The sequence below is a fragment of the Coregonus clupeaformis genome, chromosome 6 (assembly GCF_020615455.1).
Source record: "Coregonus clupeaformis isolate EN_2021a chromosome 6, ASM2061545v1, whole genome shotgun sequence".
NCBI classification, from domain to species: Eukaryota; Metazoa; Chordata; class Actinopteri; order Salmoniformes; family Salmonidae; genus Coregonus; species Coregonus clupeaformis.
This window is the reverse complement of record NC_059197.1, coordinates 39,451,451-39,479,409: the sequence shown is the minus strand read 5'-3', so window position 1 is coordinate 39,479,409 and position 27,959 is coordinate 39,451,451. Positions and strand designations below refer to the sequence as shown.

Genomic DNA, 27,959 nt, shown 5'->3' with positions numbered 1-27,959 from the left:
CAGGTCCTGAGCTACAGGCAGTTAGATTTGGGTATGTCATTTTAGGCGAAAATTGAAAAAAAGGGTCCGATCCTTAAGAGGTTAAACATGTCAGCATGTCTCAATATCAAAACCAGGTATACAACACACACAGCATTATGTATACAACAAACACAACATACACTACATGGCCAAAGGTATGTGGACATGCCTTCAAATTAGTGGATTCGGTTATTTCAGCCACAGCCGTTGCTGACAGGCGTATAAAATCGAGCACACAGCCATGCAATCTCCATAGACAAACATTGGCAGTAGAATGGCCCGTACTGAAGAGCTCAGTGACTTTCAACATTACACCGTCATAGGATGCCACCTTTCCAACAAGTCAGTCCGTCAAATTTCTGCCCTGCTAGAGCTGCCCCGGTCAACTGTAAGTGCTGTTATTGTGAGGTGGAGCAACAACAGCTCAGCCGCGAAGTGGTAGGCCACACAAGCTCACAGAACGGGACCGCCGAGTGCTGAAGCGCGTGGTGTGTAAAAATCGTCTGTCCTCGGTTGCAACACTCACTACCGATTCCAAACTGCCTCTGGAAGCAACGTCAGCACAAGAACTGTTAGGTGGGAGCTTCATGAAATGGGTTTCCATGGCCAAACAGCCGCACACAAGCCTAAGAACACCATGCGCAACGGATTAATCTGGGTTTGGCGGATGCCAGGAGAACGCTACCTGCCTGAATGCATAGTGCCAACTGTAATGTTTGGTGGAGGAGGAATAATGGTCTGGGGCTGTTTTTCATGGTTCGGGCTAAATAAAGGCACATGTTGGGTCACAGTCTATTATTGCAACCCACAGTTTAACCATTAGCCCTGAGCCTGTAGTGTACAGTACTGCATGTCTCCATCTCAACCACAAACCAACCAACGACCACCACTGCTCTCCTTCTCCAAACCCACTAAGAGCCCACCGTGGCTGTTGGGTTTCACTAGTGTTCAGCACGTAAAACATTAACAACCTCCAGGACAGTTGAATCACACACCTCCAGCCTTAAAACCAGCGTTAAATGACGGGCAAGCCGAGCCGGGCAACTTGAATTGGTCAGAAGCGGCTGACTCATATGTGGCTCTCTTAATCATTACCGTCATACACAGAAACGCAATATCGCTTGTATTTTTTCTCTCTCTCTCGCACCGTACTATTTCCCACTGTACTGTACCATTTCCCTCTGAATAAGCATAGCTGTGCCGTAGGTTTTTACTGTAACAGGGCCCTGGTCTAAAGTAGTGCACTATATAGGGAATAGGGTGCCATTTGGGATTCAGCCTTAGAAGATTTAGAGATGTAGAGATTTAGAGCCTCCTACCCACCACAGTGGTCTAGTCTCTGTGTCGAGATATCTGGTCAGGTCAGAGACCGGAGTACACAGAGCTAGCAGATTATCTAAGGCCCAAACAGCAGGAGGGATGGATTGAGGGAGGGAGGAAGCAGCCAGGGGGGAGAGCTAAAACAAACGTCAAGCCTTTCACTGTAACATAACTCTTTCTTTCTGCTTCTCTTCTGTTTTTCTTTTTCTTTTCTTGTTTTACCAACAGGAGCTGGTGGGATACCCGCAGGAGCAGGCTACAAACCAGCTAAAACTGGTGGTGAGTAGACCACACTTACTGTAATACCCTCCTCTAATAGTTGTCCCTTAGCTGGACTAATAGAGACAGCATCTATGCTGCTGTTGAGACCTACAGTAATTCCGTGAACAATGACTACAGATATAGGGTTTTCACAACCACAGCATTGTCACAGAGCTTGAGCTCCCCTGCGTGCAGGCCAGGGGACTGAACTGGGTTGCAAGCACCAGGCCACCTTCATCACAACCACTCACATAGAGAGATATGGAGAGTGGCTATTATATCTGGCCTTCGTCTTATCACACTGTCATAGCAGAGACACACCCAGCAGCATGCATACTGAACACCTTGACCATTACAGTACACCACATTAACTACCACACCACCACACTTTTTAAGTCAGTGTATAGCTATTTCACAAAACTACTGGAATAGAATAGGCATAGTTTTGCATGGTTTAGCCTACATCTGCTAAATGACTCAAGGTGTGAGTTCTTCTCCACACCACCACATGACCACAAGCTAAGCTAATAGTTTAGTCATGGTGCTGGTTCTAATGACACTGTTGTTGTTGGGTAAACACAGTGCTCAGACACAACCACTGTAATTAAGTCTGGTTTAACAAAGTGTTCAGGGAGTTAGACTGTTCTCCTCACACCTATATAACCATAGTGTGCTGTCCTGTCCCCCATCTGGGTGTGTTCTGTGTTGCTGTCAGGGAATGGCTATGGAGTGAGGGAAGTGTTGTCTTATAGGCTTACATACTGTAGTAAGTGTTGATGATGGTGATGATGACGATGATGACGATGATGGTGGTAATGATTATATTGACAATAAAGAAGATGATGGTGATGGTAATGCCAAAGACCTGTTGTCTAACCAGACCTTATGTTGCCCCCAGCTGGAGGATATGGAGGACGGGGTGGTGTTGGGGCTGGAGGTCTGGTCCCTAGTGGCGGGGCTGGAGGCATAGGAGCAGGAGGCCTCGGAGGAGGAGGTGTGTACTCATTTACAGAACATTGAAACTTGAGACTTCAACATTTCTTTTAAAGCACTTACACTGTCAACTATACCACTCTGTTTGAATGTGCAGTGTCAATGATGAAACTAAATATGTTTATTAAACTTGAGTGTATTTTTATTTTAGTGCATCATTTGTAGATTAATTATTTGGTACTTTGTTCAACAGGAACCGGTGGAAAGGGCCCCAAACCTGGTAAACTATCTGCTCCAACTTACTCTTTTGCACTCTATACCATTTTATACAGTTCTGTAGAAGTCACAAGGCAGGTAACGGCACTGTACCAGACTAGTCTGGTAGTATCAAGTCAGAGTATCCTGTTATGCTTTTAACTAGGAAGATTCCTCTAGTACATTGTTATCTAAGAAACCTTACTGAAGTGTTTTAAAGAGGAAGGAAATTAGAGTTCTTAATGAGAGCAGGTGGGTAATGTAGCTATTAGCTAATATGTAAAGAATGTATTACAGTACATGTCAATGACGGGCGAGACCTGTAGTGTAGCATACTGTAGTTCAATGAAGGGCTACCTCTCTTGACGGACTGTCAGCCACATCTCCCTTGTCACCCCTGTGTTTCCATCATGGTTGGGTCGCCCCGGTTTGGCAGCTGTTTGGGAAGTCCTGTCTGGGGTTTGACCCGGTGCATTCCATTGATGAGAACAGGGGGACCCCGTCTCCTCCATCCCTCAACCCCTCCTCCACTCTTCCATCCCTCCATCACTACATCCCCTCACCCCTCCTCAACCCCTAGACGTCCCAGACTGAGTGATGATTGGCAGTGTGAACTCCCATCATCGCCGCCCCAACGCGCTGATTAATGTTTTTGTAACGTTAGGTCGACACAATATCTGGAAACCTCCTTGTTGAAGTTTTGCCACTGTCCTTTCCACTGATACTGTACTGTAAATATTATTTTTGCTCTATTCCAGTGTGGAACACAGTATTAGGGCATTAGCAATGTTCAGCCATTATTTAATTTCCTAAAGCAGAGGTGATTTCATCTAGGCCACCACCACAGCTATGTGCTTGGAGAGATAAGGAATGGAGTAATTGTCTTAAAGTCTGATAAGATTTAGAACGGCTTACTGTAGGCTCCTTGAAGTGTTTTTTCCTCCGTCTCTTGAACAAGTCATTGAGTTTCAGAAATCTGTTTTGTAAAAGCGTCCTAATATTGGATATTAGGTGGAAGTTGACTTTGGCAGGGGTCGCCAGCGCCTCAGAGCTCCAATTGGGGAGTATACTGCTTTGGCTTTTGTAAGACTTAGAGCTCTCTCTCGCTCTCCTCTCTCCTCTCTCGCTCTCTCTCTCTCTCTCTCTCTCTCTCTCAATTCAATTCAATTCAATTTCAATTTCAATTTCAATTTAAGGGCTTTATTGGCATGGGAAACGTGTGTTAACATTGCCAAAGCAAGTGAAGTAGATAGTAAACAAAAGTGAAATAAACAATAAATATTAACAGTAAACACTCAGAAGTTTCAAAAGAATAAAGACATTTCAAATGTCATATTATGTATATATACAGTGTTGTAACAATGTGCAAATAGTTAAAGTACAAATGGGGAAATAAATAAACATAAATATGGGTTGTATTTACAATGGTGTTTGTTCTTCACTGGTTGCCCTTTTCTTGTGGCAACAGGTCACAAATCTTGCAGCTGTGATGGCACACTGTGGTTTTTCACCCAGTAGATAAGGGAGTTTATCAAAATTGGGTTTGTTTTCGAATTCTTTGTGGATCGCTGTAATCTGAGGGAAATATGTGTCTCTAATATGGTCATACATTTGGCAGGAGGTTAGGAAGTGCAGCTCAGTTTCCACCTCATTTTGTGGGCAGTGTGCACATAGCCTGTCTTCTCTTGAGAGCCAGGTCTGCTTACGGCGGCCTTTCTCAATAGCAAGGCTATGCTCACTGAGTCTGTACATAGTCAAAGCTTTCCTTAAGTTTGGGTCAGTCACAGTGGTCAAGTATTCTGCCACTGTGTACTCTCTGTTTAGGGCCAAATAGCATTCTAGTTTGCTCTGTTTTTTTGTTTGTTCTTTCCAATGTGTCAAGTAATTCTCTTTTTGTTTTCTCATGATTTGGTTGGGTCTAGTTGTGTTGTTGTTGTTGTTGTCCTGGGGCTGTGTGGGGTCTGTTTGTGTTTGTGAACAGAGCCCCAGGACAAGCTTACTTAGGGGACTCTTCTCCAAGTTCATCTCTCTGTAGGTGATGGCTTTGTTATGGAAGGTTTGGGAATCGCTTCCTTTTAAGTGGCTAAGGTGGATTCTCTCTCTCTCTCTCCTCTCTCCTCTCTCTCTCTCTCTCTCTCTCTCTCTCTCTCGAAATTAGATTATTGAGAAGAAAGGAAACAGGCTGCTCCCAGTCCCTCCAAACAGGCAATGTGGGAAAACATATGGGGCAAGTCGAACTGGAACTGTTAGGGTCAGCTGAAGGCATGAATCGTTTTGAATGGAACGAGAACAAGAGATTAGTAGTCACAACAGCATTGTAATGCCCTACAACTTTACAGCTGTAATTTCTTCATTCTTTTGCTCAGCAAGGGCTTTTCATGCTAGGTGACTTTTTTACATTCGAGATGTATCCATTCCAACAGCTGGGGTGTTGACTGAAGCTATCCAGATTTGGTGTTTCACTCAAGGGCACTTGGGCTGGAACCAGCTAACTTTCTACACAGACATGAAGTTTCCATTACAGAGCAACATTTACCTAAATTGTCTCACAAAACCAGGGTGGTTTGGATCCATACAGATCAATTAGCCTTTGTGTAGATGGTAATGTGATCTGATAGTTGGCTGAAGTACTGTAGCTACACGCTAACATGAAATAGCACAGGTAGGGACAACGTTTAAGGAAACCAAAAGCCGCCAGGTATTCAGGCCAGGGGAGGGTTACCCTGTCCATTGACCTGTTGAAAGAATATTCTATCTTGAGCTAAACAGATGTGAGGGTTGGCTTTTAAACCAATACCTTTTTTAATTCTAGAATTCTCATGTGTATTCTTTCTCCCTACCGAGGCCCACTTTTCATCATAACCTCTCTGGCGATTGAAGCTTGAAGTGGAGCATCAGTTGCATACCTCAGACACACACCTTGGTCCTGGCACACACACCTTGGCCCTGACAGAGAACAGCAGCTGGTGATCAAAGTGGCGTGACAGCTGAATCATTGTCAGACGCGTGCCAAGCCTTGTAAAACGCTAGACTACTAAAAGAATTGTGAATCCTGTCAGCAGAGAGAGAGGGAGTGAGAGGTGGGGGCAGAGAGAGGGGGAGGGAGAGGTGGGGGCAGAGAGAGGGGGAGGGAGAGGTGGGGGAAGAGAGAGGGGGAGGGAAGATGCGAGAGAGAAAGCGAGAAGAGAGAGCAGCTGGGCCCTGGACCTGGTCTCATCATTCCCCCTTAAAGCTAAGGTGGATTCCTACTACATTCCTTGTTTCTTTGCCAAACCTGGACAAAACTGATTTGCTTTTCTAAATAACCTCTTGTCACTAAGAGTTAGCAGGGAGACTGCATAACAAGAAACATGGACAACATTGCTGTTTTTGCTAGTTCAGTAATTTCATTACAGGGAAAAATATAGAATGTTTTGGATAGAGATGAGAAGTGAAACTCTCAGGAACACACACAGACACACACAGGGCCCTGTGTGTCAGTGGTGGGATGAGATCCACGTCCGTTTATCTAAGGTTAAGGGTGACACGCGAAGGAAGCGATGTGCTGCAGGCACTCCTCATAGGTCAGGGCTGCAGGTCACTCATAGGTCAGGGTTACAGGCACTCCTCATAGGTCAGGGCTGCAGGGAATCCTCATAGGTCAGGGCTGCAGGCACTCCTCATAGGTCAGGGCTGCAGGCACTCCTCATAGGTCAGGGCTGCAGGCACTCCTCATAGGTCAGGGCTGCAGGCACTCCTCATAGGTCAGGGCTGCAGGCACTCCTCATAGGTCAGGGCTGCAGGCACTCCTCATAGGTCAGGGCTGCAGGTCACTCCTCATAGGTCAGGGCTGCAGGTCACTCCTCATAGGTCAGGGCTGCAGGTCAGGTCAGACTGTACTGTACACAGCTGGGCTGACCTACTGTCTGTATCAGTCTGGAATGGTCTCACAGAACCAGTCAAACTTCTGACTCAGAAGACTCCACATTATCATATTGCAAAATGAAGCAGTGAAATATTGGATGGTGTTTCTCTGGATGTGGGCTTCCTGGGATTTGAAAAAAAAGACTGTCCCAAAGCTCTATGTTTATCCTTTGAGAAGGGATGTTTGTAGAAGGGATGAGTGTACTAACATGAATTCACCTCCATGTGAAACTGAGTTTAACAACGGAGGAGAGGAAGGAGAGGCTCAGAGAAATGAGATAGGATGGATAGAACTGAGAGAGATGGGGTTGAGAAAGAGGGAGGGATGAGAGAACGATGGAGAGATGATTGAGAGAGAGGAGGAATGAGAGAGACTGGAACACCATGAAGAAAAATAGTTGGAGAGGAGTGAGAAACTGACAGAGGGAGTAAGAAAGAAAGAAATGAGTCAAAACAGGAATTAATTAGTTTCGATTTAGAATGGCCCCTTTTCAAATGGGTAGGAACAGGGGCATGGGGGAAAAATACATGTCATCCGCCTGTGCACTCGAATAGCGAATGGAGACGCTTTCCCGCCTGTTCGTTCGGATAGGCTACTCCGGTTATTTCACTCCACGCACCAACCACTGCTGGAGGAGCATGCAGCCTCTCGCTGCACGACAGGTGATATTCCGCCCAAACTCTGTATGGCACGGGCTCCCCAACCCTGTTCCTGCACTTACCAAGTGCTTAATTTGGGAAACCAAGTGAAATCTTTTCGGGAACATCGAAAGTAACATGTTTTCACAACGAAACATATTTCATTAAACTGTTGACAGCTCCTCTCTCTGTGTGCTTGAGAAAGTAATGAAGGAGAGAGGGGAGGACATTGAAACGCACCATGGTGCGATATTCTGTAGCTAAAGGTAGTCTAATGTGTCACCTTATTAATTATGAAAATATAAACAATTCCCTATAACTAGGCTATTGAAAATCAAATACAAATTCACTATTGTAGGCGAACTCTGTAAGTCGCCCTGCACAATCAATGAACCAACAGCATTGCCTAGGCCTAAACGTTCTCTCCCAGACTCATGAATAGAAACTTTGGAGTGTAGTATAAGGTAACCAGTCCATCCAGTATGCATAATAATACAGTCCACACTTGAAGGCTATTACTAGAATTTGTTTAATTTTGCAATATAATCTAGACCAATTAAATACATCTTAAGTCAGTTTTTTAAAATGTTTTTCTGCAGTGCGCTATGTATTGTATATTACAAACAGCACAATCACTATTTAAAAAAGTTTTTAAAAAATTTAAGGCTTGGGCTTATATATATAGGCCTATGCAAGCTCTAATTATGCATAAGGATGTTTTGAATTAATCATCACCTTAGACAGCCCTGTCCATTTCGTTAGGCTTTGAAACAACATCCACATCGACCATGTTTTCCCCTCAGTTTCAACCTGTTGTTGAACTTCTTTCTTCAAATTGATCAATCACAGTGAGGTGAGTTTTAAAAGCACAATACTGTTTTGATGATAATTGTTTGATGTGATTTTCGAATGAATTGATGTCAGAGCGGTTAGAAGGACAATAGAGCCCTGAGTACCAGGCCATTAGCAAGTTGGATATTACCAATGCATGTCCTGAGTGCATAAGAGGAGATTACCGTGACTCAACGGTCACATAGAACTTTACTGCAGTCATGACTGCAGGTGTGGCGGTAATATGGTCACCACAACAGCCCTATGTGTGTGTGTGTGTGTGCGTGCATGTTTGTGTATGCGTGTGTGTGTGTGTTTGGGGACACACCGTTGGCCCTTGGCCCCTAAGGGTGAGTAATGAGCCCATCTTCTCAGAGACAACCTGGCCACACTGTGACAGACCACATCCCCCAAGAGGGCCATACCTCACCCCCTGTCTCCCATCATTCCCCTCCTCACCCCTTCCCACTCCCTCTCCCCCAACCCTTCCCGCCACACCCCTACCTCCCCTCTCCTCTCCTCACCCCCCTCCCCTCCCCTCTCCCCTCCTGAAAGAGCCCTCTCCTCACCCCCTGCTTCTCCTTCCCCTCTCATCACCTCCCTATCCTCTCCCACCCCTCCCCTCTCCTCGTCCCCCACTCCCTCTCATTCCTTTCCTGGAATGGCCTTCCACCAGCCAGGACATGAGCCAGGCCTCCAGCCCTGAGACACTGAGGCCAATCCTGGAGACCACAAGGTTTTCACATCAGTAGGCTTAAAGGGGAACATAGCTCTCATGTTCTTCATCCCACAAGTTGTGTTTGTTGTTAGTTAGAGAGCTAGAAAGTTGGCTGTCAGAAGTTTTACAATACAAATGTACTTTTAATCCGTCTATCTGCATATTTCAAGACATGGCGTATGAGGGTGAGGTGAGATACCCAATGGGTTGGACCGCACTTTTCTCGTCAATCATTTAGAAAAAAAACATTTGCTTAAGAACTGGAGTTAAATGATCCTCTATCGTTGGGACGGTGGAAGAATCAAATGCATTATTATTTGAATATTGAAAGGGTGTGGGCGACAGAGAAGGGCACAGTGGCGCAGTTTGAAGTCATGTGGAATAGAGTCTTGCAGGCGATGGAGGCGGTGGGAGCAGGGGTGATGGGCAGGAATGATGGGCAGGGGTGATGGACAGGGGTGATGTCGTTGATGTTTGTGTGCATCAGTCTGTTGTCTTTTGTCTGTGTATGTTTGTATTGTTTGAACATTTTATTAAAATAGTTAAAAGAAAAGAAGAAGAAAAAAAAACTTTTGTTATGGTTGTTTGTTGTCTTTGTGAATGACTGCACAGTGTCCAGGCCCGGTAAGATGGACTTTTAATTCAGAGGGCTATCGATTCTGATGAGTTTTATCATGGAATTCTATCTGTTGCTTTATTGTATCTTAAAGATGAAACTGAATACTGTATTGTGACACAAGTTGACTTCCTTGTGCTACAAGTTACTATATTCAGTACCAGCTGTACCAGCTGTGTTCTCACGATGGTCTCTTTGTGTTCCTGTGGTCTTGTTCGTTCTGCTGACCATGTTCTCACAGTTATTAGCGATTTGCAGTCAGTGGAAGATGTTGACTCTCCCCATGTGTCTCCTGGCCTGGTCTCCTCAACCTCTCTTCCATACACAATCTGCCAGTGGTTCTGGACTGAAGCCTCCACCTCTCCCCTGTCTTTATGGTTTGCTGCCAGTGGGTCTAAAGCGAGCAGCCCTCTCCCCTGCCTGTACAGCCTCCCCTCTCATCACCCCCCTCCCTGCCCTCCCCTCCCCTCTCCTCTCCTCACCCCCCTCCCTGCCCTCCCCTCCCTTCCCCTCTCCTCACCCCCTCCCTGCCCTCCCTTCCTCTCTCCTCACCCCCCTCCCTGCCCTCCCTCCCTTCCCTTCCCTTCCCCTCTCCTCACCCCCCTCCCTGCCCTCCCTTCCCTTCCCTTCCCTTCCCCTCTCCTCACCCCCCTCCCTCCCTTCCCCTCTCCTCACCCCCTCCCTGCCCTGCCCTCTCCTCACCCCCCTCCCTACCTTCCCCTCTCCTAACCCTGCGAGTGTGTCTGACTGTGCAACCCCAGCCTCTCCCCTGCACAGTGTCTGCCAGTGGCTCTGGTCTGGAGCGAGCAGCTCTCTCCGTCACTGTCAGACTAGGGGCTCTATTCAATCCATATCACAGAAGTTCAGCGTTACAGCGTGATTAAAATTCAAAGGCATTAGCGGAGACTCCATTCACGGTAAACGCTACATATTTAGTCTCAATCGGAAATTACCTATACATTTTTATCGCGCAATCTGTAACGCTTCAGTGATACAGATTGAATAAAACCCTAGGTCATAGGCCTGAGTCTTCTGTTGGCACAGTATCGAAGTGGGATTTTTAAAATAATATTTATATTTGGGAAAGCTGGTTACATTATGCAGCTCCCAACTCAACGTAATGTTACAAGCTTTAACACATAGGCCTAATGGGCTTGTATGAAATGTGGGTAGGTTTATTATCCTATACTCACTGTAAAGGATGCTTTGTGGGTGTCTTAGCTGATACCTACTGTGCATGTCTGTTGCCCATACAGTATCATGTTACGACTTGATTTGTTATGTTATTGTGTAGTGTGAGCTCTCTCAGTGTCATCCCTCGGTGGTTCATCCCATGTGTTGATATGGCTGGCCTGTGAACGCATTGTGTCGTAATTAACAGGGAACTCTAAAAATGCTTTTGAGGATGACATGATGAACCTGAACTCACGAGGTGTGTGTGTGTGTGAGAGAGAGAGAGGTGTGTGTTTGTGTGTGTGAGAGAGAAAGAGAGAGAGAGAGAGAGAGAGAGAGAGAGAGAGAGAGAGAGAGAGAGAGAGCGAGAGAGGCTGTGTCCGAATACCCATACTTGCGTTCTTAATAGTAGGCTTTTTGGTATGAAAAAATAGAACGTTTTAAAGTATGTACAATTTCGAAAATGTATTATGCTTTAAATTCCAGGATGTCATACTTATTTAGACTGCACACAATTGAGGAAGATAATCGTCTTTTCACACCCACTTGTGTTTCACAGAATAGGGGACGCACTCTACAAAAATAAATGAATGGATGGGAACAGGCGCGATTGTGCATTAAATGACACCTTCTCAGTATGGACGATAAGTATGTTGATATTTTTGGTTACTGCATATGTTTTTACTAAACATTATGCTGTAAATAATAGTATGTAGTATGATTAGGACACAGTATGTCGTTTTAGTAAGTAGTAGGCAAGACAGAGATTGGAGACGGCCACAGTGTGTGTTCAAGACACACACTGACCTGTTTAATGCTAGTATCATTTCTCAGCACTGACTTGTCAGAAAGGTATTCAGCAGGCAGGCAGTGAAATGCATATGTGGACCATCTGGGCGATGTTATGTGCATTTCCAGCATCACATACCATGGTCACTGGCTCCACTGTTTTTCTCTCCCTGTATGTTTTGACCATCGCTCTCCTCGGACATAATAAATCATGGACAGAAATGAGCAGGTATTTGTGGTTAAAGTGTGTGTGTGCGTGCCTGCGTGTGTGGGGGCAAGTACACATGTTGGCCAGTATGAGAGATGGGTCTAGGGATATACTCCTGACCTATTGTAGGGCTCAGCGCTGGCACAGCAACTGTGATATTCCTTTGGACCAGGATGAAAAAGTACCAGGATAGCAGCACGTCAGAACCTCTTTCTCTACTCTCTCTCATACAGAGCCTTAAGAGAATTCCATGGCAGGGTTCCACGGTAACTGACAGCAGGTGGGGCGGTGAGAGCTGAGAGCGAGACCTGGGATAGGAGCTTCAGAACTCCGGAATGCCCAGAAGATCTCTGGGACCTCTTCCTCTATCTCTCCAGTGGAGTAGAATGACCTCCCAAACATGACAAGTGTGAGACTGCAGTCACGGTAGATTATAAGTGTGGAGCCTAACGGAGCTAGCATACAGGACACTATAGGCTTCTACTTTCCCAGCCCTGGATCTGTGCTCTGTATGAGCATGTTGAGCACCCCGGTCGCTATAGAATAGCTAGAGAATGTGGAAGGATGTGGACAGATGATACGGTTGGATAACCGGGCATACAGTCAGCCGTGATCTAAAACCAACACTGGTAATGACATAGCCAGTGAGATAGTCTGAGATTGTCCTCTGATGTTCTGATAAGGCGTGAGTCTGAAATCCTGTGGATGTCTATATCATTAAAGCTACAATCCGCTCCCATGTCCTTGGAGAGTCTGTGGTTAGTTGTGACTGACAGGTGGACTCCAGCCCCCAGCCTCAGCTGTTGATTGATGTAAAATTCCACTTTATAGGCCCCGTACACATCATAATAGTTGTCATTACAGCCGATGGTATCAGTAATCAAATGATCATGATATAGGATGATGTAGTGGCTCCAAGTTCATTTGGGTACAGTGCATTGTTGCGTTAGTAGCGCACGATGAAGTTGGATCAGGACAAGAAGGAGTGACGTTAGGTACTAGAGGTGATTCCAGATCGTGTGAGTGGGACACGCTGTAGCTCCCCCCGTCATCACTCTTCTCTCCTCCTTCATCCCCCCTTCTCTCCCTCTGGTGACCTCCCCTGCTCCTTGTCACTTCCACTTCCTCCAAGCCATCAGTCATGAAGCAGCTATGTGGAGCGGATCTAAGACGCATGCTGGACTAATTAAACACACACACACTTGCACGCACAAACACGCACGCACACATAAGCACACACAAACATACACACACACACACACACACACACACACACACTCCCCTGGTCGGTGACAACAAGCCAGGCTCTAAGTCGGCGGTGAGCCCTTTGTTTTCTCCTTCCTTTCCATGGAGTCAGAGAGACGTCCCTAAGCCCTGTCAGGGATTTTCAGCTTCTACAAACAGGCCAGGATGGTGGTGGTTTCAGGCCCAGGGCTCTAGGCTTCTCTCATTCAGTTTGTGTCTATGCCTTCAGGCCAGTGTCAAGGCCCAAATTAGTGGAATAAAAGCTGGAGGAATTAGGGAAATTTTTTTGGGCACACCTAGCCTATTTCCTGGTTTTTCAACGTTGTTGAGGATCATTATTTTTAATTTGGTCGTTATAAGAATTGGTTCGGGTTCTGATTTGTTTGTCTTGCGGTTGATGGATACTCTGTGCCAAGCCTGGCAGCGATGCATGTGTTCGCACAAACTAGCTAATACACACACAAATACACCAAGACACACATTTACACACACACACACTCTGAGGGGGCGAGCAGCTCTTTCAAATGGCTACAATTTACAGGTCGCTGTAAAACAATCCATTGTACTTATGTGGATTACAGTGAAGCCACCGGGCCAAGCCTAGCCTAGCCGAGCCCTGCCTAGTGACATCCACTCACACCACTCAAACCACACACACACACACAGTATATGCTTACATATACACTTTTTTATTTATTTATTTAGGGGGTAGATCAGCTATAATATTGCAGATAGATTGTAACTTACATCAATGTAATTGTCTGCATCACTTCCAATGCCCCATATGGTTTTTTTCTCGCAAATATATATACATATACATATACACATACATACACATAAATACATATACATACATATATACATATCCTTTAAAAATATATATTTCCCTTTATTACTTTACAACCCCACCACCCCTTCCCTAATTGGAGTAAACTAGAGAACAACAATGATAAGGCCTCTACTTCCAGCTTATACATACTATATACATTTTATGGGCACAGTCAATTTTACAATAATTCTATTTTGTTTGTTTTTACTCCTGAACTTCCTCTACCCTCAACCTCTCTGATCATTTTCATGATGTCCATCCGGTTTGCTTCTATATGCGATATCTTTCTAACTGTGCTCTTTCACAAAAGCTCTCAACCTATAACCTATATACTTATTATGGACACAGTATGCTTAACATTAGTTATCTTGTTGTTATTAGTTGTTGTTAGTTGTTATTAGTCCCATCCTTCAACTCAATTCAACACCTCCCATCTATCTCTTAACACCATCCATATTGGATTTCTATTTGCCATATATTTTTCAACTGTACTGTGATGTTTTACAAAAATTCCAAACCCTTCTATTCTCATTGTTTCTACAGATTGTAAATTGAAAATAAACATTTTTGCTAAAAGTATTATTATATTATTGATCGATTGACTATGACTTTTCAGATCACCCAGTAGTGCTATCTGCAGGGTTAGCTCCAGGTAAATATTGCAATCCTTTAGCCATTCCTGGACCTGTGTCCAAAAACAAGCTACAAATGGACAGTACCAAAACAAATGATGAAATGATTCTGTCTCTTCGCAGCAAAATCTGCAGAGCTGGGAAGATTGTATCCCCCATATAAATAATATTCTATTGGTAGCAAGAATTTTGTATAATAATTTAAATAGAAAAATTCCAAGTTTTGAATCCGGCATCGTTTTGCGTATCAGTTCATAAACACTATGTCATGGAATCGGTACGTCAAAAATCTCTTCTCTTGCTTACATATACACTAACATGCCAAGTGACTTCCACGTCAGAGCTGCCTGCTTCTAACTAACCCTCCCAACGATCCTCCATCCTCCATCTCACCATGACAACATCTGTCTTATCACATGCCTTGATGTAAAGAAGTTATTATGCTTGATTACCGTTTTAACTCATTCATACAGAGCAGTGTGAGTCATGAGTCATGACATATCCACTCATTGAGTTTGCGATGAATGACATCATTGTTCACCACAATTTATACGGTATGTCACCCATTGCTCTTTTCCCTTTCAAACAGACCACACAGCCTACTGCTCTCCCTTTCTATTGGATCTCTTCAGTCTTTCTTAAATTAAACCCTTCACCAGCCCCAGCTGCTTCCGAGAGAGAGGAGAGAGGGGGGGGGGGGGAGAGAGAGAGGGGGGAAGAGACGAGAGAGAAAGAGAGACAGAGATCTGAGAACTCTTGATTATTGGATTGCCTTGCCTAAACTCTATGTGGTAACAGAGAGGAGAGAATCGGAGGGCGTTTTAGAGACACTATTGAAACCAGACCCACTGTTCGCCGTTACATAACCCCTTCTCTTTTATCCGTACTGTAGCTACAGACTCAGACGAGAACATACACGATGACCTGAAAGCACCCATTTGTTTTGCCAGTTTGTCTGGCCAGCTACAGTCCAATGTTGATGTAGTAGGTGATAGGTACATTGGTCCAATTTGTCATTCGTCACATTTTAATTTATGAAGAAAGTATGCTGTGCCCAATACACTTTTTCTAATCTGCTTCAAGAAAACACCATATTCTACCTCACCAGTTACACATACTGTACCACTGATTGCACAGATGCAACAACAAGAGATCCCTTCTGAATGGAAATTCTCTGCTAAACACACTAACACGTTAAACACATCACTTGACACATCACACGTAGTGCCGTTTCAAACAGAGGGAAAGTGTGATGCATTAAACTGCATTATTGTCATTCACCTTATAATTTCTTGGCTCTGCAGCTCTCTCTCTCTCTGTTCTCTCTCTCTCTCTCTCTCTCTCTCTCTCTCTCTCTCTCTCTCTCTCTCTGTTCTCTCTGTTCTCTCTGTTCTCTCTGTTCTCTCTCTCTGTTCTCTCTCTCTCTCTGTTCTCTCTCTCTCTCTCTCTCTCTCTCTCTCTCTCTCTCTCTCTCTCTCTCTCCCTGTGCAGGATTGTTTTTCTGCCCTCTCTGTCTTGTATTTAAAGTCGTTGACCTTTTCACAGCTTCTTTCTGTCTCGGGTCCACTGCCGATTAGGTTTCCATTAGCCCTATGGTGTCTCTGCTGTGGCTCGCTTGTCTCACCTAGACAGCCGGCCATTTTGGCTCACGTACACTATAATGACCTGTCAATAATCTGCAAATCGAATGTCTAAACATCAATAACAGCACCTTGGAGGAGAACCAGTGTGTTTCACAGCTAGTCAAGGTCAGGTTGACGGAGTTTCCATGTGTGCGGTTCAATACAACAAACAAACTTGGGTCTTGCAGTACACTCGCTTCCAACAAGTTAATGTGTGAGCTAAGACAGGCATGTTTGTGTGAACTGAAATACTGTAATAATATGCCACAGACAAAGGACTGCCTGTTGGAGCTGACAGTTTTGAGTAAATATGACTAAAACAAAGGGCTTTTGTACTGAGCTCTTATGTGTCTCGTGATACAATCTGTGGAGGGTTGCCAATCAGCAACGGTCCGGACGGAGAATGTTGCTGTGTTCTCTTACCCTTAAAGAGAAAGAGACATGACTTTGAGGGCATTACGGTTACTGTAGAGTAGCTTCCCTTGCAGCTGTTTTATAGAAGTGAGATCCAGTGATGTTGGAGCCAGAGAAAATGGAGTCCTGTGGTGACTGGGAGGCCTTGCTGTCTCTACTGTCTTTGAACCTGGTGTGAGAGTCTGCCCATTCTCTCTTTCTTATTCTCTTTCTCTTTGCCTTTCTCTCTCTCTCTCTCTCTCTCTCTCTCACACACACACACACACACACACACACACACACACACACACACACACACACACACACACACACACACGCTCCCTCTCAGGAAGGGTTGGTGGTGTCTGCCTTTCGTCTCCTGGTCTGTGATCGGAGGGTTCAGAGCAGCGTAGCAGGTGGCGGTCAACCCTGAGTGCTGAGCATGTCTCAAACAGCCAAAAAGAAAGAGAGAAACCGTGTGTCTCTCACACACATACATACACACACACCTCACACTGGCCCGTGCTCCTCTCCTAAACAGAGAGCTGCCAGTGAGACATTCCAACCCTGTGCTGGTCTTTTGTCTCGTCAGAGAGTTATGAAGAGATAGACTGGCTCTCCAACCCCAGGCCAAGGGAGTGTACTGGACCATTTAGACTAATGTACGACCCTGTCTTGCCTCTTCCTCAACACTGTGCAGCCTCCTCCTCATCACCTCCTAATTTCTAAGAATGTCTGTTGGTTGAGCAATGGAATGAGAAGAAGGTTTGAAGGAGATGGATTAGTATGAGGCTGTTTAGCTTAGCGTCTGTCTCGCCTCTTCCTCCTCCTCCTCCTCCTCCTCCTCCTCCTCCTCTTCCTCTTCTCTCCTCATCACCCCCACGTGTCTAAGAAGCCTGTCAGCTGTCGGTTGAGCAATGGGAGGTGGAGGAGGTCTGGAGGAGGTAGGATTAGCAGAAGGACATCTAGCTTAGTGTGGTGGGGATGTCAACGCCTTGGCAGGACGTTGCCCGCGATTATTTTGACTAGAGGATGAAACCCCACACCTCTGTCTTGGTCTATCGCTCTCTCCCCTTGCATTCCTCCACTACTCTCTTCCCTCTTTCCACCACTGTCTGCGGACAGCTGGGCCATCTCCGGAATCATCTCCCTCCTCTCTTCCCTCATTTCTCAGACGCCTCGCATTTGGCTATTCTTCTCACCCCCTTGTCACAGCCTACAACACCTCAAACCAAGACCAAACCAAGGTCTCTTCTGGTCTAGTCTGGGTCTTTCATAGAAGTTATTTCATCTTAGCCTTTGATAGAGTAAGATTATATGATTTTGTATAATTCTCCAACCTCTATGCTACCGTATGACACACAGCCCTACAGGGATGTCCAGTATTTACATTGTAGGCCTGGATCAGGTCGTAGTCCACTCCAGGGGTGCATGCTTACACTGGACCTCATGCTGGTTCTCTCCACTTCATCAACCCAGTGCACTACGACCCCTGTAAAGCCCAGCTACTGCTAATAGACTATAATAATCCTGTAAGAATCCTACTAACACTCCCAGTGACTTACTCAGTCACCTACAGAGCCCCTCTGGGCTGGAGGAGGTCACGGAGTAGGTCGTGTTTATTTTATTTATTTTTATTTTTATTTTATTTACTGAGTAGTCATCTCGGCACCCAAACCTCACGTGTGCGCTGGTCAGCTAGCTCCTCAATTTAACATTTTATTTGTTAACTCTGTCACGAGAGACTAACTGAGCAGAATAATTTACCTACTATCTACAGCAAGACTGCACTGCCTCCTTACCAGGGAAAGAGACTGGGGCGGCCTGCTAAACGCTAACTATATCCAGATCATGACTCTTGGTTACTGTTACCGTATTTAATGCTGTTTTGGTAATGTTTTATCACCCTATTGAAATGTAAATTACGTTCACGACAGTAGGAGTGTCCATTAACTGAATTATCTGCTACTGGTTCTATGTCAGGGGTGGCTGGCTCCGTGTGTCTTCGTTAGTTATCGTGTAATGAGGAGGATAAGGTTTTTGGGGAGATTGTTTTTATTTTTCTGTCTGTAATTGAATGAATTACAATGTGAGGGTTTAGCAACAGGTCAACGGCTGATTTAGGATTGTGAAATATGTTAAAGGTGGCGAAAAGACCGAGCTTTTCTCGCTGCCTGAGTTTCCCCCTCTTCCCTCTTCTTCTCCCCCTCCTTTCCCCCCTGGAATATGACTTAATTTATGTATGATTACCATGTGGGAAGAATGTTTTTCTCCCCATAGAGACTGCTGTGGTGTGCCAAAATCCTGTTGCCTCGGCAGCCACTACAGACTAGCTGTTCCTCTCAGCCTCTGATTCCCTCTAGTGGTCACAATCTGACATTACTACCAACAGCACTCCTGCAGACCTACAATATACAATCAAGTCAAACCTCTATCTTCTATCCACAATCTATGCACTTCATGTGGATCTGAAATTATGTTGTTCACTAACCCTGCCTCATACTCTCCCTCCCTCTCCTCTCTGAGGTTATGGAAACCTTGGTGGTGTTGGGGGTGGTGGTCTTGGTGGTGGAGGATATGGAGCTGGTCCTGGAGCAGGCGGTCTGGGAACAGGAAGCTTTGGAGGAGGAGGAGGATACGCTAAGCCGGGAGGTACAGTAGCACAGTGTGACTTCAGGTTCTTGGACCACCAGTAGTACTGACCCTGTGTCTTAGTGCTGTTCAAGCTAATATTATGCTAAATGACCACTAAGGCTACCCATCACTCCTGGCCACATTAGAGCACTTCACAATATGACAGAATGAGACACTGAGAGTGTTAAAGGGTTGGATTAAAAACCACACCTCCCTGCTCGTGGCTTCTCCCCCCCCTCCCGTCACTCTCCTCAGCTGGTTATGGAGGAGGCTTGCCGTATGGAGGCTCGCCGTATGGAGGAGGTGGTGCTGGGGGCTTCTTCCCTGGAGGTGGGCTGGGACAGAAGGCAGGACCCAAGCCAGGCTATGGGGCAGGAGGTGGACTACAACCAGGTACAGTACAGCCGGAATAAATTCTCAAAACCATGTTTATCTACTGTCCTTCTGTGGACCAGCATTGGTCTACGTGATAGTATTGCAATTTACATTTACATTTTAGTAATTTAGCAGATGCTCTTATCCAGAGCAACTTCCAATTAGTGCATTCATCTTAAGATAGCTAGGTGAGATGTTTTGCAATATACATTTTGCAATATGTCAGAGCTATAAATCTGTGTTTCTTTCAGGCTATGGTGCAGGAGGACTGCCCGGGGGTGGACTACAGCCAGGTACAGTACACATCTCAACCCCCTTTCTGTGGGCAATCCATGCAGCGGTCCATGTGATAGATACTATAGTTTACAAGTCCTCACGTTTACAAGTCATAATTTTAAGCAAAGCTGTACTCCAAAGAGGAGAACCATGGCCTGCCAGTCCCTTGTGCCAACTTGTTTGAGAAACAAAGGCCCTAGACTAGAGGGTTGTGTGGGTGGAGTCTGTATCAAAAACACTTTATTGCCATTCAATAATGTTGCTATGGATTTCTCTGTGTTGTGGAAAGCTATAAAACAACCAAATACACATAAATCACATCAAACTATAATCCAACCTCCATTTTGTTTCTGTGTTTCTCTACAGGCTATGGCGGTGGTGGATTACAGCCAGGTCTAGGTGAGTGGCATGGGCGCCATGTTGGCACCCAAGGTCCCATGACCAATTGAAATCCTACAGTCGCAGTGGCCATTTTGGAACTAGTGAGCTACTTTCTGTATATACTGTACCTTCTGTATCTCTTGTTCACTGGAGCTCGAGGAAAGGTTCCCAAACCACACAAAGGAGGTTAGATTATATTCCCCATAGACTAGAGACACAAGAAAGCAGAGGTTATCTGAGCTTAAAAAGCACTCACTAACTGTAAAACTTTCAATAACTTATATAGGTTTGTGTGCTCACATGCTATGAGAAAATGTTTCACGTCGATTGCATCCAAATTTTGGACATGATTTATAGGTTGGCGTAATCTAGATAGTTTAAGCAACAATATTGCCTGAATTACATTGTTTTAGAGTATGTGTGTACATGTTCAATGAAGGGTATCATGGCCTAGCATTATGGCAAAGAGCCTGCGCTTAAATATTGGTTGGCAGTCGACAAGGCCCTCAGTCACAGGCCGATACAGCGCTTGTGCAATGCTCTTCAACCCTTTCTTGACTCTTTTCATGGTATTCCAACAAAATAATCCCATTCCATCCAAACCCCTTTCAGATAGAACAGAACAGCAGCATTCCTCTCCATTCTTTCTGTTGCCAGCCTTCCCTTGTTTCTCTGAATCCCCTCGTTCGTTCACCACATACTAAAGGCACTGCGTAATGTCTGTTCCTTGGAGAGAAGGATTGGTGGATTTTAAGATAGAAAGCGAAGGTTAAACAAATACATGAAAACGTTTGATCCGACTGCCAAGCCCCTAAGAGCCAGATCTGACAGCTCATTTCCTGCGTAGGGGATAACCAAAGAGCCAAAGAAATGAAGCATTTGATGAGGCAAGATGAATGCCATGCTTTATTGTGGTCTGTGTCCCAAATGGCACCCTATTCCCTACATACACTTTATACGGAATAGAGTGCCATAGAGCCTCTGCCTCTCAGAACAACTCTGGATAAAGATTAGCATTGTCCACATTCTTTGATCACTGTGATGATGATGATGATGATGATGATGATGTTGACATACTCAGGGGGACCTGGAGGCACAGGAACAGGAGCTGCAGTGCCCGCAGGAGGTAAGACACACACACACACAAAGCTCAAATCATGCCATCCAGTACAACCTTTTTCTCTTGACAATATTCAGTGTTTTATCATTATCCTCTAGATGTTTAATGTAGCTACGCTGATTCACAATACTGACTGGGGACTCACTAGTATATGAGTAGTTATAACTATGTAATGTCTCTCCCATGTGTCTCTTTCAGCACCTGTTATTCCTCAGACTGGCCTACCTGGAGGTGGGCTAGGACCTGGTGCCGGAAAAGGAAAGGCTCCAAAAGGAGGAGTACCAAGTGAGCGTGGGTTTATGTGACTATGCATGTGTACAAAATCTGATGAATGCCATTGGAAGCAGTATAAAATAATTGATTTTATTGGTCTTTGCAGGTGTGGGTGTGCCTGGACTTTACCAAGGTGGCCAGGTGCCAGGACAAGGTGTGTCTCTTCAATTCCTCTGAAAGTCCCACATGAATCACAATATATCAAACAGTGTTTCACCATATTCTCCCCTTTGGGGCTTAATATAGGTTGATGTAACTCAGGGATTTGCATGCTGTGATATCCATTCTAGGTTTGAATATTTTCCAGGTATTTTACAATTGTTCCATCCCGAGAATAAATCACTTTTCTCCCGGGTAACCCGGTAGCCAAAACCGGAAGTGTGCTTCAACAGCATTATAAAGCATATACAGTTGAGGTCGGAAGTTTACATACACTTAGGTTCGAGTCATTAAAACTCGTTTTTCAACCACTCCACTAATTTCTTTTTTAACAAACTGTAGTTTTGGCAAGTCGGTTAGGACATCTATTTTGTGCATGACACAAATAATTTTCCCAACAATTGTTTATAGACAGATTATTTCACTTATAATTCACTGTATCACAATTCCAGTGGGTCAGAAGTTTACATACACTAAATTGACAGTGCTTTAAACAGCTTAGAAAATTCCAGAAAATGATATCATGGCTTTAGAAGCTTCTGATAGGCTAATTAACATAATTTGAGTCAATTGGAGGTGTACCTGTGGATGTATTTCAAGGCCTACCTTCAAACTCAGTGCCTCTTTGCTTGACATCATGGGAAAATGATGATTTGCATTTTAATGAGGGAAATAAGTATTTGACCCCCTCTCAATCAGAAAGATTTCTGGCTCCCAGGTGTCTTTTATACAGGTAACCAGCTGAGATTAGGAGCACACTCTTAAAGGGAGTGCTCCTAATCTCAGTTTGTTACCTGTATAAAAGACACCTGTCCACAGAAGCAATCAATTAATCAGATTCCAAACTCTCCACCATGGCCAAGACCAAAGAGCTCTCCAAGGATATCAGGGACAAGATTGTAGACCTACACAAGGCTGGAATGGGCTACAAGACCATCGCCAAGCAGCTTGGTGAGAAGGTGACAACAGTTGGTGCGATTATTCGCAAATGGAAGAAACACAAAATAACTGTAAATCTCCCTCGGCCTGGGGCTCCATGCAAGATCTCACCTCGTGGAGTTGCAATGATCATGAGAACGGTGAGGAATCAGCCCAGAACTACACGGGAGGATCTTGTCAATGATCTCAAGGCAGCTGAGACCATAGTCACCAAGAAAACAATTGGTAACACACTACGCCGTGAAGGACTGAAATCCTGCAGTGCCCGCAAGGTCCCCCTGCTCAAGAAAGCACATATACAGGGCCGTCTGAAGTTTGCCAATGAACATCTGAATGATTCAGAGGAGAACTGTATGAAAGTGTTGTGGTCAGATGAGACCAAAATCGAGCTCTTTGGCATCAACTCAACTCGCCGTGTTTGGAGGAGAAGGAATGCTGCCTATGAACCCAAGAACACCATCCCCACCATCAAACATGGAGGTGGAAACATTATGCTTTGGGGGGGGGGTTCTGCTAAGGGGACAGGACAACTTCACCGCATCAAAGGGACGATGGACGGGGCCATGTACCATCAAATCTTGGGTGAGAACCTCCTTCCCTCAGCCAGGGCATTGAAAATGGGTCGTGGATGGGTATTCCAGCATGACAATGACCCAAAACACACGGCCAAGGCAACAAAGGAGTGGCTCAATAAGAAGCACATTAAGGTCCTGGAGTGGCCTAGCCAGTCTCCAGACCTTAATCCCATAGAAAATATGTGGAGGGAGCTGAAGGTTCGAGTTGCCAAATGTCAGCCTCGAAACCTTAATGACTTGGAGAAGATCTGCAAAGAGGAGTGGGACAAAATCCCTCCTGAGATGTGTGCAAACCTGGTGGCCAACTACAAGAAACGTCTGACCTCTGTGATTGCCAACAAGGGTTTTGCCACCAGGTACTAAGTCATGTTTTGCAGAGGGGTCAAATACTTATTTCCCTCATTAAAATGCAAATCAATTGATAACATTTTTGACATGCGTTTTTCAGGATTTTTTTGTTGTTATTCTGTCTCTCACTGTTCAAATAAACCTACCATTAAAATTATAGACTGATCATGTCTTTGCCAGTGGGCAAACGTACAAAATCAGCAGGGGATCAAATACTTTTTTCCCTCACTGTATATCAATCTAGAACAGGATGATCTATTTTGGATGCACTTTGAATGGAGTTGATGGAGAGAGAGAAAGACTGAGAGAGTGCTTGCACGTGCACTGATTTAAAGCAACGATATTCTAATGATATTCTGTTTTAAAACACTGCATCTGCAACTAAAATAATAATAATAATCTTTACAATTAAAAAACAAGGTGACCCCGAAAGTCAGATGGAGATGCGTAAATTAGACACGCATTCGGTCTTTATATTACTGTAGCTTAGGTTATGCTGCAGCAAATGTAGGCCTACCTGTCACAAGAAAAAAATGTACCATGATGAGATGATAAGTAGGTCTACATGCATTGTCAACTACGCTCCATACTGAGATGGGCTGTCTGTCCCCACCCTGAGCATTGACTCATCATGCAGAGGCCGTAGGGAAGCCATATTTAGCCATCGCATATAATTTAACGCCATTTCACACCATGCTGTTCATATAAATCATTTTTTATAATTTACTGGTTCCTCGCAGTTATTTATCACGGGAAAAGGGAGTGGTTTTGGGCGGTAAATCCCGGTAAATCTCGGTAACCGGGTTCCCACCATTCAACCCTAATCCATTCACTTGCTAATTCTCTGATCCCCACCTCTTCATGTCTGCAGGGTTTGGTGGTCGTGGAGTGTTGCCCGGTGTGGCCACTGGGAACGGACTCAATCCCAAATCATGTAAATCAATCATGCTTTTAATAAAACATGCAGTAACATATTTGATGACATGACATTTGATTGGGATACCTGTAGCATGCATGCATCTACAGATCACATTGTTTTCATGTCTTGTCTATCTGTCTTTCTGCCTGCCTGCCTGTGTTTGACTGCCTGTCTGTCTGCATGTCTGATATGATTTGTCCTCTACAGTGCCAGGTGGAGGACAGCAGGTACCAGGAGGCTCAGGTCGTGTTGGTTACGGAGGACCAATGCAGCCAGGAGTATTCCATGGATACCCACTCAAAACACCCAAAACACAAGGTATGTCATCGGACAAATGACTGCTCATTTATTTTCTATTATCAATTCACAGGTAAAATGTTGATAATTAAGGAACATTTCCAGTCTTTTCAATGACATCTTGGAATCTATAGAAATAGACACATAGCTAGTGTTAAAACAAGTGTATATTCATTTGGCGTGTGCAGGTAAACTGGAGGTGGCAATCCTCCATTAGTTACTTAAAAACAACTGTGACGGCCTCTCGAGTGGCGCAGCGGTCTAAGGCGCTGCATCGCAGTGCTTGAGGCGTCACTACAGACCCGGGTTCGATCCCGGGCTGTGTCGCAGCCGGCCGCGACCTGGAGACTCATGAGGCGGCGCACAATTGGCCCAGCGTCGTCCGGGTTAGGGGAGGGTTTGGCCGGCCGGGATGTCCTTGTCCCATTGCGCTCTAGCGACTCCTTGCACTCTGACACGGTGTGCAGTTGTACAGTGTTTTCTCCGACACATTAGTGTGGCTGGCTTCCGGGTTAAGCAAGCAGTGTGGCTTGGCAGAGTCGTGTTTCGAAGGACGCATGGCTCTCGACTTTTGCCTCTCCCGAGTCCGTACGGGAGATGCAGCGATGGGACAAGACTGTAACTACCAATTGGATATCACAAAATTGGGGGTAAAAAGTACACAAAAAACAACTATGACTTAATTATCTTATTGTCCCTAAACGTCATTCATCCCAGTGTTTAATGGATGTTAAACGTCAAATGTTTGCGGTCTGTATGAATTAAGGTGACACAATGTTGACCGTGCGTTGCAGTTCCTTTCCCTACAGTGCACAGAGTGTCTTATCCCCATCACCCCCATTATGGCCACATGCACAGCCCCATGCATGGTCACGTGAACGGCCACGTGCACGGGCGGTTCTATGGGTACCCCCCTCCAAGGCCTCAGGTTATGTATGGTGGGTTTATCATTGTGAATTGGCTGCTGAGAATCAAATCGTTCTCTTTTTGAGGCCCAGGTCCTGACTTTGGGACAAGGGTGTTTTCTTTCCTCTTCAAAACTGAGTTGTTGCCATGTGTTGTTGGAGTCACATCATCACGTTCTAGGAAGACCTCAAAATCAGAATGATACATCTACCACCTTCCCCTCTAAGACGCTTTGAGAATCTGAAAAGTGCAAAACCTCAGAACCTTAACCCACTAAAACTGTGACTGCTTCTGTCATGTATTGTATGTAAGTTAGCTGCTGCACACCCATTCACTGTAAGGGACCACGACTTCAATCAATGTCAGTTAATATTATGTGTGTTAAGACAACATGGTCTTAGTTAGCTATTTACTGTATGTGGTCCCTCACAGGGAAGAGTGTCATGCAGCCAAAAGAATACAGTAGGTTAGAGCTCTCCTTTGGCCTCCTCTCAGATCTGTAGTCACTCAGGGGCAATAGTAAGATCTGAATGGACTGACAAATCCTGTCTGTTTCGTGGTTTAGTTTTCAGAATGTTTCTCGATGTTTGTAGCAGGCTAGGTCATCCTGCTGAATCAAATCAACACCGGTTTGATGAGAAACAAATGTAGCTGTGTTTACACATGCTAAAACCCACACTGCTTCAGCTATGACCTACTGGGCTCAAACCTTAACAATGATGTAGAACTACTAACCCTCTACAGTAGATGTATTAACATTTACTGCTGAATAGAATAGAGTATAATTGTGTGGTTGTATGTCTTTGGATGGATCTGGAATGAATAAATCAGTAATAAATCAATAATTTAAAAACGAAGATCTGTAGAATTAGTCATTTATTTTCTGACAGTTTGCTAGTGGCTGTTGAAAACCTTTACTCTATAGCAGACTAATACCATTTATTTGTCACCATGGTTTCCACAGGTGGCTATGGAATGAAAGCTGGAGGAGCTGGAGGCAAACTTCCATTTGGTACAGAAAGTTTTTCATATGTAAATGTTTTAAGTAGTGTGTCTGCATGTATGTGTAATTCAAATCAAATCAAATTGTATTTGTCAAATGCGCCAAATACAACAGGTGTAGACCTTACAGGGAAATGCTTACTTACAAGCCCTTAATCAACAATGCAGTTTTAAGAAAGAATACCAAAAAAAATCACACAAAAATACAATATAAAATCATACGAAATAAAGTAACAAATGATTAAAGAGCAGCAGTAAAAATAACAATAGTGAGGCTATATACAGGGGGTACCGGTACCGAGTCAATGTGCGGGGGCACCGGTTAGTCAAGGTAATTGGGGTAATATGTACATGTAGGTAGAGTTATTCAAGTGACTGTGCATATATAATAAACAGAGAGTAGCAGCAGCATAAAATAGGGGTGGGGGGGGCAATGCAAATAGTCTGGGTAGCCATTTGATTAGATGTTCAGGAGTTTTATGGCTTGGGGGTAGAAGCTGTTTAGAAGCCTCTTGGACCTAGACTTGGCGCTCCGGTAACGCTTGTCGTGCGGTAGCAGAGAGAACAGTCTATGACTAGGGTGGCTGGAGTCTTTGACAATTTTTAGGGCCTTCCTCTGACACCGCCTGGTATAGAGGTCCTGGATGGCAGGAAGCTTGGCCCCAGTGATGCACTGGGCCGTACGCACTACCCTCTGTAGTGCCTTGCGGTCGGAGGCCAAGCAGTTGCCATACCAGGCAGTGATGCAACCAGTCAGAATGCTCTTGATGGTGCAGCTGTAGAACCTTTTGAGGATCTGAGGACCCATGCCAAATCTTTTCGGTCTCCTTAGGGGGAATAGGTTTTGTCGTGCCCTCTTCACAACTGTCTTGGTGTGCTTGGACCATGTTGTTGGTGATGTGGACACCAAGGAACTTGAAGCTCTCAACCTGCTCCACTACAGCCATGTCGATGAGAATGGGGGCGTGCTCGGTCCTCTTCTTTTTCCTGTAGCCCACAATCATCTCCTTTGTCTTGATCACGTTGAGGGAGAGGTTGTTGTCCTGGCACCACACGGCCAGGTCTCTGACCTCCTCCCTATAGGCTGTCTCGTCGTTGTCGGTGATCAGGCCTACCACTGTTGTGTCATCGGCAAACTTAATGATGGTGTTGGAGTCGTGCCTGGCAGTCATGAGTGAACAGGGAGTACAGGAGGGGACTGAGCACGCACCCCTGAGGGGCCCCCGTGTTGAGGATAAGTGTAGCGGATGTGTTGTTACCTACCCTTACCACCTGGGGGCGGCCCGTCAGGAAGTCCAGGATCCAGATGCAGAGGGAGGTGTTTAGTCCCAGGGTCCATAGCTTAGTGATGAGCTTTGAGGGCACGA

At 45.0% G+C, this 27,959-nt stretch overlaps 1 protein-coding gene across 1 annotated transcript in view; it reads left to right on the top strand.

Moving 5' to 3' along the window:
- Positions 1-27,959, top strand: part of LOC121567915 (elastin) — an 82,763-nt gene that overhangs the window by 22,244 nt on the left and 32,560 nt on the right. The window contains exons 3-16 of the mRNA XM_041878303.2: positions 1,570-1,620; positions 2,501-2,596; positions 2,789-2,815; positions 18,915-19,040; positions 19,278-19,415; positions 19,649-19,690; positions 20,040-20,072; positions 21,136-21,180; positions 21,373-21,459; positions 21,554-21,601; positions 24,340-24,402; positions 24,595-24,705; positions 25,479-25,622; positions 26,555-26,602. Of these exons, the coding sequence (XP_041734237.2) occupies positions 1,570-1,620; positions 2,501-2,596; positions 2,789-2,815; positions 18,915-19,040; positions 19,278-19,415; positions 19,649-19,690; positions 20,040-20,072; positions 21,136-21,180; positions 21,373-21,459; positions 21,554-21,601; positions 24,340-24,402; positions 24,595-24,705; positions 25,479-25,622; positions 26,555-26,602 (1,059 nt within the window). The remainder of the gene's footprint in view (positions 1-1,569; positions 1,621-2,500; positions 2,597-2,788; positions 2,816-18,914; positions 19,041-19,277; positions 19,416-19,648; positions 19,691-20,039; positions 20,073-21,135; positions 21,181-21,372; positions 21,460-21,553; positions 21,602-24,339; positions 24,403-24,594; positions 24,706-25,478; positions 25,623-26,554; positions 26,603-27,959) is intronic.